This window comes from Protopterus annectens, chromosome 12.part0 (genome assembly GCF_019279795.1).
Source record: "Protopterus annectens isolate FY-2018-M chromosome 12.part0, PAN1.0, whole genome shotgun sequence".
NCBI lineage: Eukaryota > Metazoa > Chordata > Ceratodontiformes > Protopteridae > Protopterus > Protopterus annectens.
Window position 1 is genome coordinate 1,267,210,782 of NC_056746.1, and position 16,502 is coordinate 1,267,227,283.

A 16,502-nucleotide genomic window follows, 5' to 3' on the forward strand; every position below is an offset into this window, starting at 1 on the left:
TATAGATTTATGTGTGCACATTTTGGGAACAAAAGCAATTTTTTCTATGTCTAATATTTCATTGGTTTTAACAGTGTATACCTTTAAGAAGAAGCAGCGGCATTAAAACATTTGGCGGGGAATTTATATATATGAGGGTTTGAATTTTAACTGACAATGCTTAGTTTTTGTTCTGAAGAAGTCTAGCCATTCGTGCCGGATGAAAAACATGTTTATTTAGCGTTTTAAATAAATTCAGCGTTCTTAAAGAGTTACGGCTTCCAGCGGTTTTCTGTGCATATGTAGATAGTTATTTACATTTGCTGTTGTCTGCCTTTTGCTCTTCTCTATTCCAAACAGGTGTACTTTAGGCAGCTTCATTTTTATTTTCTGAAAACAAAATACATGCATGTCACTTTTGTTACTTTATTTCTTCACTGCTTTTGACTACTCTCATTTGATTTTTATGCACTAGAACTGTTTTTTTACCTTGTGATTATTTAGAATGCTAGTTTAAATGTTTCTGAGTAAGGCATCTATTTATATTATTCCACTGTGTCATGCTTTGTAGCAACCTTGACTATGTGTACAAATCTGCTATAGGTCCCTGCAGTATAACCTGTACCGATTTTGTCTTTTGCAATTCTTCTTTAAGCTGGGCTACTAAAGTAGTGTGCTGTAAAATATTTTCTGTCAGCTCAGCTAATTCATTTTTTCTATCCTGTAACTGCTGTTTAGGGTCTGGAATTTCTTTCTTTAACACTTCACTAACCAGATTTTTCTTGTCTTGTAACTGCCGCTTAAGAATTTCAGTTTCTTCCTCTAATTCTGCATACTGTCTGATATTTCTCAGTAACCTGTTCTGCTGACTCTACATCCCCTATGCACTTCTAAAAAGTGTTTTTTAGCTTGTCTAAACTTCTTGAACTCATTTTGTCTGTCATTTAGAGGTTTATTATTTTTTTCTGTCAGTTCACCATACAACACATTCCTGTCCTTATCTGTTTTGTGCTGTGCAATGGCTTCATTCCATTTTTTTACATATTCTGTTAATAACTGATTTGACTGCTGTTCTAACTCTGAAATTAAAATTTCACATGTGCCAACAGGACATAACTGTTTAACAGCTGGATATAATGTAACTGTATCACCCTTATCTGATTCTTTACCATGAGAAGATTTTTCTTTACAGTTTAACTTTTCAACAATGGTCTGATCTGTACTTTTATGACATTGCACACAGAAAGCAGTTTCATATCACTCACACAATAAACATTTACTATAATACCACACATTATTTTGTTTGAGATATGAGTCAAATGTTGTAATCCATTTGCATAATGCCTGAATATCAACTTGCCCTAATAAGGTTCTACATTTGCCAATATGCTGTTTATTCCAACATTGCATTCTGTCCCCGATTTTATCTGGTCATTCTGATACATTAAGAGTAAAACCTTTGACATTTTCTGCTATGACCTCTAATGGCATCCATACTGTATGTGACACAGAAAACATCTTACCACACAGCAGATGGACAAGAGATTGAGCTGTTATCTTGTAGATGGCTGGAAATTCCTCCAGAGTCACTTGAAAAGCTGGTGAAACAAAACTGGCAGATGCAGATTTGAAAGTTTGAATTTCAACGACCTGGAGAATTTATTTCACTGCGACCTTACTGCACGTCAGTCTCACTCCAGATTCAGATATCTGAAAACTGTACTGCTGCAAGCCATATAAGACCAGAGTGCTCCCGTTCAGGACTCACTCATAAATTTTAGTTACTGCACCTTTACTGGAGTGACCCTATACAAGGCACCATTCCTCCTGTGTTCAAATACAGGTTAGTCTTACCACTGATAATTTTTAAAATATATAGTTTTCAGTACTGTACTTTACTGAATTCAACTTGAGTGCAGTTACTAATAAAAGAACGTATCTATATAACAGATGACATGTACTACACATTACAGCTTACAGCTTTTACTGTACTTTTACTTCTCGATACAGATACAGATGATAATTCTCCATTTACCTCGGAAGTGGTGTTCCTACAAAATATCCAGCTGCCAGCATTTAGTTTTACAGTCTTTTTATATAGTTTTTAAACTTTCAAAGTCAGTATTTGGTATGTGCTTGATGTCATGCAGTTTGCTGATAAGCTGCATTTTGTTCTGTTTCAAGGTACTTTATGTAACACTCTTTAAGGTTTAGGGAGTTGTTCCTGTCTCTGGTCCTCCTCGCACCTGTGCTAGTCAGGAATTTGGGAGCCACCCTTATCTGCAGTTCTCCTTGCAGCTTTACTAGTCATGGAACAATTATTACACATTATGGATACCAAAAATATACAGTAATTAACTACTCTTATTTTTTTCTTACTTTTTACTTATTTTCAGCCAAGAAAGTTTTAACTCTTTAATATATTCTAACAATTAGATTTAGATTTATTAAAATGCAAATTACACATTTTTGAAACTTTTTAATAAGTTTCTCAAGCTCTTCTAATGTTTGAGATGATTTTTAATGTTAATAATATGTCATCAGCAAATAGAAAAACTTTAGAAATATATTTCTGATTTATCTTTAGACCTGTAATTCTTGTATTTGAATTAATTAGTATTACAAGTATCTCAATAGCTAAATTAAACAACAGAAGGGAAACAGGACAGACTTGTTTTGTTACTTTAGTTAAATTTATAAAATTTAAAGTATATGGACCCAATTTTGCATACATTTTATTATTTTTATAAATATAAGTTAAAAGACAACTGAGAAGGAAAACCAAATATATATATATAATATTTCAGATAAATAATCCAAATCCAGTAAATCAAATGCTTTTTCAGTATCTAAACTAATAAACAGAGATTCAACTTCCCTCATGTTAATCGTATTTATTAGAGTAATTAGTCTTTAAATATTATCAGAAGTTTGCCATTTATATAAACCTAGATTGATCTAGACCAATTATGTTTGGTAAAATTATTTTCATTCTGTCAGGCAATACAGACATACAAAATTTATAATCTACATTCAGCAAAGAGATAGGTCTATATGAAGAACAATTCTGTAGGTCTTTACCTTGTTTTATAATTGGAGTAATTAAGGAATAATTCCACAAAGGAGGCAATTTATCTAGATTTTGTACCTTTATCATGATGTTAGGTTAATTTGTTATAATTTCTGAGGCAATTGTTTATGTAGCACTGGGATAATACCATCATTTCCACTAGTTTTATTAAATTTCATTTTTTTTAATTTTTTTATTAACTTCTTGTAGAGAAATAGGTTTCAGTAGAATAGTATTTTGTGAGGAAGATATTTTTAATTAAGGATTAATCTATAGTTGTAATTAGATCCTTTTCTCTATTTAATATCCCTTGATTCAAAGATGAATAATAATTCCTGAATCTTTCCAAGATATCACCAACATCTGAATTTAATGTGTGTGTTATAGGATTTTCTAATTCTTTAATGTTGTTAGTTTGAAATTTGACTCTTTTTGATATGTTTTTAATGTGTTTAGGAGATCTTGAAGAGGATGCTATTTTTAGTTTCTCTAAAGTTAATTCAGTTTTATGAGATAATTTGTTATATTTATTATTAAAGGCTTTAATTTCTTCTTTTTGAAAACCTTTCAGTGGTGAATTTTCAAATAAATGTTATTCTACAAATGTGTATGTAACATTATATTCTGTTCTATTTCTTATTTTGAAATATAAATCAACAATATTAAACAACTTAAGTAAAATCTTACAAAAATACAAACATAAAGTTGGCAATTCCTAAATCTTACTAGTTCAGTGTATAGCTTCATTCTTTATTATTCAGACACATACCTGTAGTCCAAATGTTTTTATATCACTTGTATCCTGAAAAAACAGGTAATCACTGGTGTCATTCTAGGGGGATCCAATGTCTGTCAGCCTGGGATGACATGCTGGACAAGCCGCGTTGCTTCGCAAGAGATGGCTTGCACCTGTCACCACTGGGCTTCCGGATACTGGCCAAGGCTCTTGCCACCCCCATAGTGCCTTTTTTAGGCAATGCTCAAAAGACAAATCAACCTCCGTAAAAAACAAAAATGGAAAAAAATTAAGGGTAATGCTGCTCAACGCCAGAAGTCTAAATCTCAAGATGTAGGCACTCGAAGCACTTCTCAGTATGGAGAACATCGATGTCTGTGCAGTAACTGAAACCTGGTTCAAGGCTCCTGAGAGCACTCCAGCACTACCAGGCTATACCTCATATCATGCTTTTCGGCCTCAAGTTCCAGGCCGAACCACAAAGGGAGGGGGAGTGTCCATTTTCATAAAGGACACCTACACCTCTCGATTGGTGGCTACCCATGAAGCATCAGAAACCATACAAGTTTTACTCACCACAGGCAAAACTGCCATACAACTGGTCGCATGTTATAGAACACCCTCCCAATCCCAGGAATCCCATCAAGCATTCCTGAAAACACTGGAGGATATGAATGTCACACCAAACACCATCATATTGGGTGACTTCAACTACCTCAACATAGACTGGGCCCACTATTCTAGCCCTAACACCCTAGCCCAAAGATTCCTGGAATTCATTAACTCAAATGCTATGGAGCAACTGGTCACTTCTCCTACGAGGAGAGATAATATACTTGACCTGATTATCACAAACATGGGGTCCAAATGCTCTGCACTGGATATAAACCCCTCACTAGTAAGATCTGACCATAAACTGATCACGTTGGATGTACATATCCCACCCCACCCCCAGAACAAAAGACTACAGTGAAAAATTTTTCAAAAGCTGACTTTACACTCCTTAAGTCAGAAATGATATCCTTTAAGCCTACTGGGTTAATGGAAACCACATCCCAAAATGCTGAATCCTACACAACAGCCTTCTATGGACATCTCCAAGAATGCATGGATCAAGCAATCCCAACTAAAACCAAGACCCTCTCCACCAAGGGAAAACGCCCGGTTTGGTGGACCCCGGCTATAAACAAACTGTAGAACAAAAGAAGGAAGCTACTGCAGGACAAAGCCAAATCCCACAAGGGAAAGGCTTCCCTGATCAGCACAAGTAAAAAACTACGTTCTCTCATAAAAACATCTAAAGCCAACTTTAAGAGAAAGATTGCCAAGGATACCAAAGACAATCACAAGGCCTTCTTCAATTATGTCAGAACCATGGGAGGAAATTCTCAGATATGCTCTGAGTTGGTACACAACGACAAAAAATTCACTGACCCTACAGACATTGCCAATATTCTGGCAGATAGGTTCAGTGCAAATTTCTCCCCTCCCTCACCCCCTAAAGATGTAGTAATTATCCCTGCTGAATGTAACCTACCTGTCATCTCAGACATACAGGTGAAATCAGCACTCAACAAAGCAAAAAACACAGCATCTATGGGACCCGATGGTATCCCCGGTTGCGTGTTACGTGAACTTCAAGATGAACTAAACCCGCACCTAAAAACGCTATTCAATCTTAGCCTCACTACAGGATATGTACCTGAACACTGGCGCACAGCAACAGTGGTCCCACTCCACAAAGGGGGAATTTCTACTGACCCTGGTAACTACCACCCCATAAGTCTGACCAGCCTGGTCTGCAAGGCTATGGAAAGAATCATCATGGAACTCATAAATGGCGATATTGGAGATCTGCAGACCCTTGATCCCACCCAGTTCGGTTTTGTAAAAGGCAGATCCTGCCTCTTAAACCTGGTTGACTTCTTCGAGACAGTCACTAGAGCCATCGACGAGGGCAAGGCTGTCCACACTGCCTACTTGGACTTGGCTAAAGCCTTTGACACGATACCACACTCTGGCATCATAGACAAGCTCAGCAGCCTAAATGTAAATCCATATGTCACAAGATGGGTAGCAAACTGGCTAATAAACAGAACCCATAAGGTCAAAATTGCTGGAGCCATGTCAGACTCAAAACCAGTCACGAGTGGTGTCCCACAGGGCTCAGTCTTGGGACCACTCTTATTCGGCATTTACTTCTCGGATGTGAAAGCAAATATGGGAGGATTATGGCTGACAAAGTTTGCAGATGACTGCAAACTGGGTGCCATAGTTGATTCACCTGCTGACACACACATCCTACAGAAAGGTCTCACTGAAACGGACAACTGGTGCCGGAATCATGGCCTCAAACTTAACGCCAAAAAATGTATAGTCCTCCCCTTTGGGAAAAACAAAGTACCCACAAATTATCACATAGACAATAACCCACTGAGTACGGAAGAAGTAATCAGAGACCTGGGGACTCAAGTCGATAGTGACCTCTCCTTTGACAACCATGTTGCCAAAGTGGTCAGAAAGACATTCTACCTTGCCCATCTCATCATGAAGGGATTCTCATCCAGATCAAAGGAGGTCATTGTACCTCTATATTCCTCCCTTGTCAGGTCCATGATTGAATATAATGCTCCATTTGGGATGTATCTCACCCGGCACATGCAACAACTGGAAAGACCCCAGAAGTACCTCACTAAGAGGATCATGGGTCTCAAACATGTGCCTTATCCAGCTAGATTAAAGAAACTCCAGCTCTATTCAGTAGCATACCGCCTGCTCAGAGGTGATTTGTGCCTAACATATAGGGCCATGTCCAACCAAGAACTGATGGACATGCTCCATCTCAAAAAATCCAGATCCACCAGAACCACGCGAGCTAAAGATTTCAACCTCTGCACAAATATGAATAAAACATGCTGGAGGGATAGATTCATAACACAGAGGTTACCCGTACTCTGGAACAAAATCCCAGTTCATGTGAGACAGAGCCCTTCATTGGCACTGTTCAAGAAAAATCTCGATGCATGGATGGGAGATCGTAAGTTTACCCCGGGAGTCACCTCAGTGTCACTACTAGACAGAGGTATAGTTTACTAAATAATGGGGTCCCACATGTGTCACTACTAGAGAGGCGCAACTATATAATACGGGGTGGTGTAAGCCACATCATTGTTGGCTAGGCTTGTAAATGCCCCAGGGCAGATAGCCTAGTACACTACTATGAAACTATGAAACAAGATGATTTCCAGTTGAATAATTTATGTCTATAGTTTAACATTGGTACAATTCTTGACTCTGCCAGCTTTTAAGCAAGTCAGTAAATTGTTTTACTTCTGTCTTTAGTCCTTCGCACATTTGTAACTAATGAATAACATTTTCAACCAATCCTGAACCTGCGGGCAAAACACAAACCGTATACTAGTCAAGCTGAAGAAAAATCATGAGCCCACCATACTGGGCCATATTCAGGCGTCATCATTTGTAATTACATTGGTGAACTGGGAATTGCATATATTTTTAAGCCCAAATAGACCTATTATGTAGAGAATAATAATTGGCTTACACTCTAAAATATATTTCCTTTATATATGCTCTGCAGTGGGGAGCCTTCCATTGTTACCATTAATTTGTAAGATTGGTCTATTTTTTTACTAATCAGTAAGACCTCTTTGCTATTATTACAAATTGTGTAAAACTTGAACAGCCTTTATATTTCTCATGATAGTAAAATCCATCAGTTGACAGTTTGAGACTAATGAAAAATAATTTATTTTGAGTAAAAATATCTTCCCAGGGTAAATTATTTTATGTTTCAAGACATAGTTGCCACTAGAGGAACATATACTATAATTTTCTTTCTTACCCAGAAAACCCAGAAATGAAAATACAAATAACAAACCTTCTCAGCCCATTATCTGGAAAGGGGGAAAAGTATTATTAGGGACTAATTTAATAAAAGCCTGCCATTCAGTAATGTTGTAGGGCTTAAAGAATATTTTCAAATTAAGATGAGAGTACTGAATTAACATTTTGAAATTCTAGCAGATTCCAGTGGTGTGAACATTGGCTCTGCATCATGATCACTACTGATGTGACACTGTAACCCCAGATGCAAAACTAGAAAAAAGAAAGTTGTAGATAGATGGATTTACTATTGCATAATTTTCAGGTTTGAGGGCTGGTATTCTGCCATCTTTTATGGACTGTACCATGAGGGCCCTTGGAAAATCCTCCATAAAACCTTTTGAAAGGCTCTCCTAGAAAAGTCCAAATGTGTAAATGAAGACTAAAAACTAAACAATGCAACTGGGTACACTTAAAAGTTATATATTTAGCACTTTTATTTTTCCAAATAACAAACTTCATCAGAATGATGTTGTTCTAATGAAGTTCTTTATTTGGAAGAACAAAAGTGCTAAATGTTACATTTTCAAGTATACCAGGTTACATTTTTTAGTTTTTAGGCTCTCCTAATAGCTTAACCAGTTTCAAGGACAATAGGGAGATAAGGTTCATAAGATGAAAGTTCAGTACAGGAAAATTAAACATTTTCAACTGACTGCCAAACCTAATAAGACAACATTAATTGACAGATCAGACAAAGTGTACTGAATCTTCTGACATTACTGATATTTAAAGTTTACAGTGTTTTTCTAATGTGCTAGATATATCAACACAAAGTACTTGAACTCTTGTACAGTCTGTATTTGATTTGTACAATCAGTCATTTCACTTTGTCTGACTTGGAACCAGCTGGACCACCTGATTTATAACATGTTCTACTCTCTCTCTAGCATACTCCATGAAAATTAAAACCAAATTGTGTGCATGTGCAATTGTAGCACATTTTGATACCCTATAAGGATTTTACTAAACTTTTGATGAAAAGCTTTGTAATAGGACATAAATTGTAATGACAGCAATAAAGAAATAGTGTAGAAGTTAAAAAATAGTCCTAATGGCCTTTGTTCTTTAACCTGAATTTGGTAAATGAACTACTGTTCACCATAACATAAGCAAAAGTGTTTCTGCGTAAAGTTTCTCTTATGTGTGTAGTGCTCTGGTATCATATACTAAAATTTTAAACACAAGTTTCCTGTTTTATATAATTATTTCATTTGTTAACTGGGTAAGTGTAATGGTTAATCTGACCATTGTTAGTTATGACCTGGCCTCATAAACGTACACTGGAAGATAAAAACACAATGCAGCTGTAAAAGCAACACAGTATTTTTGAATGATCATAGCAAGGAACGTTGTTATGCTTTCTTTATGAACAGTATACAGAAAATTACAGATACAGTAACACATGTCATAAGTTATGAAAACAAACAACTTAATTACGGTCTCCTTTTGGTGTTCCTGTGGCCCTACCTCCTCCTGGCATTGCTGTTGCTCTTTGACCTCCCTGATTACTATACAGTTTGGTACAGTTGATTGTGATGACCTTTAATAAATTACTGTAAGCTGGTAATGTATGTTAGTGGATGAGACACAATGACCAAGGTCCAGCGAATGCTTAACTGAGCACACATCAACAGCATTTAGCATGTGTTCCTCTATCGTACTTTTTGCATTGTTGTGTATACTCATTTAACTTTATCCCTTCTGTTTTATATCATCTCTGTCAGTTCTGAATTAGCAGTGAAGTCTGTTACTGCATGGACTATTACCTTAATGCTTGGACTATGTATTCATGGGCACTCACTGTATTACTCTTACCTTAATGCTTGGACTATGTATTCATGGGTACTCATTGTATTTCACCAGAATGCCCTCTCTGTTGTAGTACTTTAGAAAGTTTACATATACAGAAGTGTACCACTCCTAGTAAAGCTGTATTTAATCTTTATTATAAGCTCCTTGAAAGTATTAAAATATAATTAAATATTGGTCTGATTTCTGATTATCAATTTGTTTTCAGTCATGCAGCTCTAACATTGCTGCATACAGCTGGCTACTAGGCACAAATTATTGTTTTTGTACATTTCAGGATCACAAAACCTTCTGTTCATTTTATCTTCTAACCTGGTGTTACATGACTGGTCCACAGGTACAGCACTCGTATGCAATTGGAGGCCTGTTAGTTACTTAGAGCTGTTTTTTCTTCTGCTGCTGGCTATAAACATTTCTAGAGTTCTGAGCTTGTGCAGAATGAAATAAATATATGTGAGCTTTCAAGTTCCTCCAGTTTATAGGCATACTGGATACGATAGGAGGTGCTCCACATTTACACTGTCCTTTCCCTAGAGATGAACATCATATACTTCTATAGATTGCATGAGTGTGTGGGCACTGATGGCTATTTAGGGACCATCATTTTTCATTAGGTACTTTCAGAAATAGTTTTGCAGCTTTATAGTCATTCTTGTCTCATATTACATGACTGCCTTGATGGGAAACCAGGCCAGAGTTGAACTACATTACATTTGGGCAAGGGACTGAACCTAAATTTTGCCTATAGTATGTCCAGTACATCATCAACATTGGCAGTGTGTTTCCTAAAAACTGGCTAAAGAGGCATGGCCTTATGTCAGTAATCTTCAGTGTCTTGAATTCTCATGTGCATGCCTAAGATTTTACACTGCTTCCTGATAAAAAATGTGGGAGAAATTATTAGTTCATCCAAAAATTCAGAATGTATGTGTGTGTGTGTGTGTGTGTGTGTGTGTGTGTGTGTGTGTGTGTGTGTGTGTGTGTGTGTGTGTGTGTGTGTCTCCAGACCTCTGGAAATGACTGTAACTTGTCAATCACAGCTTGTTGAGTTGCAGCTTATTGACTGGTGTTTGTCATACACTATCATTCCCGGCACTGTCTCTATTATAATATCAGTAGTGATTCACTTTTTTCTTTTTACTTTTTCATTTTATCAGTGAGAGTGTGACTGTGGAGTTGATATAAATGCACATACACACATATATATGTATGTATGTATGTGTGTATATATATGTATATATATATATATATATATATATATATATATATACACACACACACACACACACACACACACACACACACATATATGTGCTTGGTGTGGAAAGGTGACAGAAGTCTTGCCTCCTTGAAAGGATGCTTTTTTTCATCAGGACATAACTTCAACCAGTGTCTGTCTGAATGTTGCTCAAAGAATCATAGTAAATGTAAATTTCCCTCCATGTGTATGGCTTTGTTGACATGTCAGATAAAACAACAAAAAAGACAGCTATTCCATGGTATTAACTGGGCTGTTAATATATAGTTTTGATAGAATCTTGAATGCAGGTAATCGAGTAGAAGCTGCAAATAAACCCTGGATCCCAGAGTTGTGGGGCAAAGATGTTAATAATGAGCCACTTGCTGCACTGTAGTTGTTTTTAGTTTAATAGTCCCTGAAACCCATTCTGGTAGAGAGAGCTGCTAATTTATAATGTTTTTTTAAAAATAGCTTTTGTATATGGTGTATTATTTTTAGTGCATCATTATTAATTGGGACACTGTATTTTTAAATGACTGATTGGTTAATTGGAACCACTATTTAAACTGTAATGGTCACAAGCACATCTTGGTTTGATAAAGTCTGCATTGAGACAGACGAAAGTGCTTATCCAACTTGCTATCCACTGTGCTTTGCTACCTTGGTGGTTCGTTTGAACTATTTTCTGGACTGTATATTGTTCGTGTGGAAATTGTTATTAAATCATTTACTCCACTGGGGTCCTTTCTTCTGCTGCTGGTACTGGTGCATTTTAAGTGGTTTTTGGATTTTACTGTTTTTTTTTTTTAGTTTAATAGAACCTACTACATGGTAGTGCCTAATGTTTATCCTGGCATTATTATTACTCGACAGTCAGTCGGTCACTTTGTCTGTACAGTGGGATTCACTATATGGAAGTGAGCATTTGTACTGCATTCCTTACTTTTCTTTGGCTTGAGTAATGGCTGGAGATGAGGCATTTGGATTAACTCATTTAACAAGTACCAAGTAAATAAGAAAAAAAAATAACGGGCAGAAACTTGGCATGCATTCATAATTTTTGTCTGACATCAAACGAGTTTTATTTAGCAGGAAAACATAGAATTCTGAACTTTTTTATAGTTTCGTGCTTCTGTTAAAACTCTTACTTGTCTTTTTTCTACATATTTGTATTCAGCCTTGAATGATTTCAAGTTAAGCCTACTGGGCGGGTAAGTGGGTGGAAACTTTGTAGTAACAATACTTAACTTGTCTTAGAGACAGCCCCTTAGGGTTCATGAAGTTGTCAGTGAACTCATGTCAGTGGCTGAACTGGTGTCTACACACACAGTCATGGAAAAGACAGTTGCTTTTGCTAAGAAAATATGGTGTGTAAAGAAACAGTTTGTTTTGCTTTTAACACCTCTGATATTTTTGCCAGTCCTTTTTTTTCTACCTCTTAAGGTAAGATCCATGAATGCATTTGTTATATATATGCGAAATATACTGTTTTATGGAAATGTAACTAATTATAAAGGTTTCAGAAATGAGCTGTGTTTTTTTCACGTATTATACTGCTCAGATGGAAGGTTGTACTTAAGTATAGATTGTTTCAAAGAATGCGATAGAGACGCAATGCATGTTACAGCTGGCAGTTATAAATGCTGCTGTTCTTCTTGTTTGAGCTAAAATCAGAGTTATGAGATGATATTTAGATGTAGTATAATGGTTTGTGTTTTTATTATATAACATGCTGAATAAAGGGGCTTTGTGTATGCTATACATAGCCCCCCCCCCCCTCAGCAGTTTGTGGAATTTGATAAGAAGTACAAAGTCTACTCTCCCCTCTCTTGAAAATGTTTTTAAAGCTAAGGATGAAAGCTAGCATGTATAAAACTCAGTATAAAAATTCAGAGATAAGAACGCACAGCAGACAGAACTCTGCCAATACAAAGTAACCAAATAAATCCAGACAGGTTTATTTGCTTTATTTGGTAGAAGGGAGAAGATGATTTGCACAAAAATCAAAAATGTGCATCAGAAACCCTGGTTTTACTAGAATGGAGTGAGTTTGTTTCTGTTTTTAAAGTAAATTTAGAGCAATATAGATAAAATGTAAGTGCAAGTGTATGCTTAAGAGGAATCACTCAGCCCATCAGTTCATCTACCTTATGCCTGAGTGTCTTACTAGAATAGAACTTATTTGGTACTTACTCAGAAGAGGTTACCTACCCTCTCTATTTTTGTGCATTATCAGGGATAGCAAGCATTTGACACAGAGAACTGATGTTACACAATCAAAATCTGTAATAATTAAAATAGATGTAGTTGTGCTCCCATTTGTTGTACCTAGATTTGCTAATCATGTGATGTTTGTTTCTTCATTCATGCACCACTTGAGGTGTGGTTCCTGCAGATTAACAGAATATTAAGTGTTTATCTGGTGCATTTTCCTCAAAGCTTATAAAGTAGAAGAGATAAACAACATTGCATAAGGTAATTACCAGAATTATAATACAAATACATAGTATACTTGCTGATGATAATATAATGAAGAACATTCGCATCCCATTTCTTAATACTTTCCTTTAAATCCCACTAAAGGTTGCCCCTATTTGGATTGCTCTCTGAGAAGCATAAAAGGTTTGCACAGTATTTACATGATGGTAATTGTTTTGTCCATTTTGACACAGGAGGTAGAGTATAAAATGCTGCCCACACTGCCCCCAGGTATTCACAGCTGCATGGAAGACACTCGTGTACTGTGCATCCTTTGCACTAGTTTTCTTAATGAACCAGTTAAGATTTGTTTTCAGGTGTCAAAGCATGCACAGAAACCTGTGTTTTATCGCATCTTCCCTTGATGTTATTCGTGTTTCACTATTGCAGTCATTACATTTGGGTTATCTGCTTGCAGGTAGCCCTCAGTCAGCCTGATTAACAAAGTCTTGGGTCCTGCATCGGTTGCTGTCCCTTCTTCCATGACGTCAGGTCGTCAGGGGTATAAAACATGCAGCCGACGCCATTACATCAGTCTTTCTTGCCGTGTGGTGTCCGAAGCAGAAGCAGTTTGCAAGTGCCAGTCGGCCAACTCCTGAAATTTTCATTTTCGAGTTTCAGAACCAAAGTCTTCAACTAAAGCTAAGTACCCCATTGGGGAAACTTTTTCTTGCTCCTTACCAATGTCAGTAAAAGTTAATAATTGCATTACTTGTGGAAAGCAAATACCTCATAAAGATTTTCATTAGTACTGTATTCCTTACCTAGGCCCTGACCACGCCGTACCTTGCTGTCGGTTTTGTGCTTTATTTAAGCAGCACACTATCCGTTGTTGGTATATTTTCGCCTCTAAATATTTTGGTTCTCGGTTTAATTATCCAGAAATGTCGTCGGTTAGCCATCAGACTACCGGGATTCCGAAAAAATGCAAAGATAAAGACAGAGACAGGCCGCTGAGGTCCAAAACTGCCAACGAAGCTTCTCCTAAGCCAGTCGCCAGTTCGCCGATACTCAGTGAGGCGCTTTTGCAGCCCCTGATACCCGTTACTTCTGATTCGCAGGCCTCTACTGAGACCCATTCGGAGTCCGGTATGCCACGAGATGCTTCAATTATGGAACCCGCGGATGTCTCTACCTTGGATGGGTCCAGAGCCGCTGTGCAGGCACCGGCTTCTGAGGGTGTATTCAGGCCTATGGACTTGCATTTTAAACTGACGCCTCCTTCTTTGCTTAGGCCTAAATCTTGATCCATGTCTAAAAAACCGACGCCCAGGCCACATGCTCAGGCCTCTATGCCTAAAAAACAAATAAGAATGGCTGAAGATCTAATAACTCTAATCAGGGGTAGCCAACCCCCCCCCCCCTTCTAAGAGGCCTAGGACTGAAGTTGATTATGAATCTTCTGATCAGGATTCCGTTTTTTCTGATTCTTCTGATGATCTGGATTTGCCCTTATCTACTTATGAAGATTCTGATGCAGAGGACTCCATTCCTTCTGCTTCCCCTCCTGAGGATTTTTCTTTTGGGGAAACCTTACATACTCTAAGGGAGCATTTCCACTGGGAAAGCCAGGATTTTTCTTATTCAAAAAAGAGGCTTATGGGGTTTTCTTCTTCTACCTCAGCATAGACCTTTAGCTATTCCTCCTGTACTAGACATTGTTGATGATGCTTTTTCGGAATCCAGTTTGGCCCCTGATTCCCTGCCTCCTGCTCCCAGAAAACCTGACAGATACTACAGGGTCCCTGTAGTTCCTTTTCAAAAATCCTATTGCAGATCCAGAGACTATTTCACAGGGGCCCAAGGACATTAAGGCTTCTACTGCTAAAAATCCTACCCCTTCTGATAGAGACTCCAGGGCGCTGGATAGATGGGGTAAGAAGGTTTACACTTCTGCAACCTTGGCCATTAGGACTTTAAACTGCCAGTTTCATATGTTAAAGTATCAGCAACATGTTATTGGACTGCTTAAACAGAAAATTATGTTGATTCCTGACTGGTGGAAAATAAAGAATTACAGGATTTAATGCATTCTGCTGAACAAGTTGGAAAACATACTTTGCATTCTTCTAATTCCATATGCAAGACTGCATATGAGGAAACTACAGTGGCATCTAAAAAGCCTATGGTGTCAACATTCTCAAGACCTAGAAACAATGATTCCTATCATACCTTGCCTACGCCTAGAGTTCCTTTGGTGGGCAGAGGCCTGCCACCAAAACAAGGGACTACCTTTCACACCAACCCCTGCCACCCAAACCCTAACAACAGATGCATCAGACTATGCATGGGGGGGCTCACCTGGCAGGGATGTGCATTCAAAACAAATTTATCCCAAGTCAAATGCATCTGCTTATCAATCAAAAAGAAATGTTAGCTGTACAGAATGCTCTGACAGCCTTCAAGGACCACATTCTTCTAGGAAAACTAATGGTAAAGACAGACAACACCACTGTTATGTGGTACATAAACAAGCAGAGGGGTACACATTTTTCCCCCTCTGCAGACTAGCCATGGCATTGTGGAACACAGCCTTGAGCTACCAAGTGCACCTACAAGCTCAAGTCCTGCCAGGAAAATTAAATACACTGGCAGACAGACTAAGCAGAAACCTCATGGACCCTCACAAGTTGAAACTGGAACCAAGGATTTTCAACATGTTGACAAGCAAATGGGGGAGCCCAGATTTAGACCTGTTTGCCTCTCCCCAGAACTACCAATTGGACAAAGTTTGCACAAGGACTCCCCACAAACAAGCCTGGAAAGTGGATGCTCTGTCCTTCAGCTGGAAAAACCCATCAGTCTATGCCTTTCCCCCTCTGCCTCTGCTCTCCAAAGTACTACTAAAAATCAAACAGGACAAACCAAGGATGATTTTGATTGCTCCAGACTGGCCGCACCAACACTGATACCCCCTCCTACGCAGTGTGTCACGGTTATCTCCTTGGCACCTACCTAAGACTCCTTCCTTGCTGTCTCAGCAGGAGAACCAGATTCTGCACCCTCAGCTTCTAACACTGAACCTTGCAGCCTGGCTAATTACTTAATCTGTCCTTTACCATCCCTCAGCAAACCTGTGATGGATATCATTTTAGAGGCAAGGAGGCCTAGTATTAGAAAATCTTATGCTGAAAAATGGAAAAGATTCTGTGCCTGGAACCAATCTCAAGGGATCAGCACAGCAGCGCCCAATTTACCTCAGATTTTACAATACTTAACTGAGATGCTTCACAAGGGCCTGTCTTTTTCCTCCATTAAAATCCAAGCCTCAGCCTTTTCAGCTC

General features: G+C 37.9%; 1 protein-coding gene across 4 annotated transcripts in view; it reads left to right on the forward strand.

Moving 5' to 3' along the window:
• The first annotated feature begins 11,374 nt into the window (after positions 1-11,374).
• The window catches only part of SLC13A3 (solute carrier family 13 member 3), a 709,014-nt gene continuing 703,886 nt past the window's right edge, over positions 11,375-16,502 (forward strand). For 3 of the 4 annotated variants that reach the window (XM_044090299.1, XM_044090298.1, XR_006367149.1), the window contains exon 1: positions 12,028-12,183. In XM_044090299.1, coding sequence (XP_043946234.1) covers positions 12,037-12,183 — 147 coding nt within the window. In that variant the 5' untranslated portion in view covers positions 12,028-12,036. Of the gene's footprint in view, positions 11,500-12,027; positions 12,184-16,502 lie in introns of those variants that run through there. The other variant, XM_044090300.1, reaches the window with a different exon arrangement.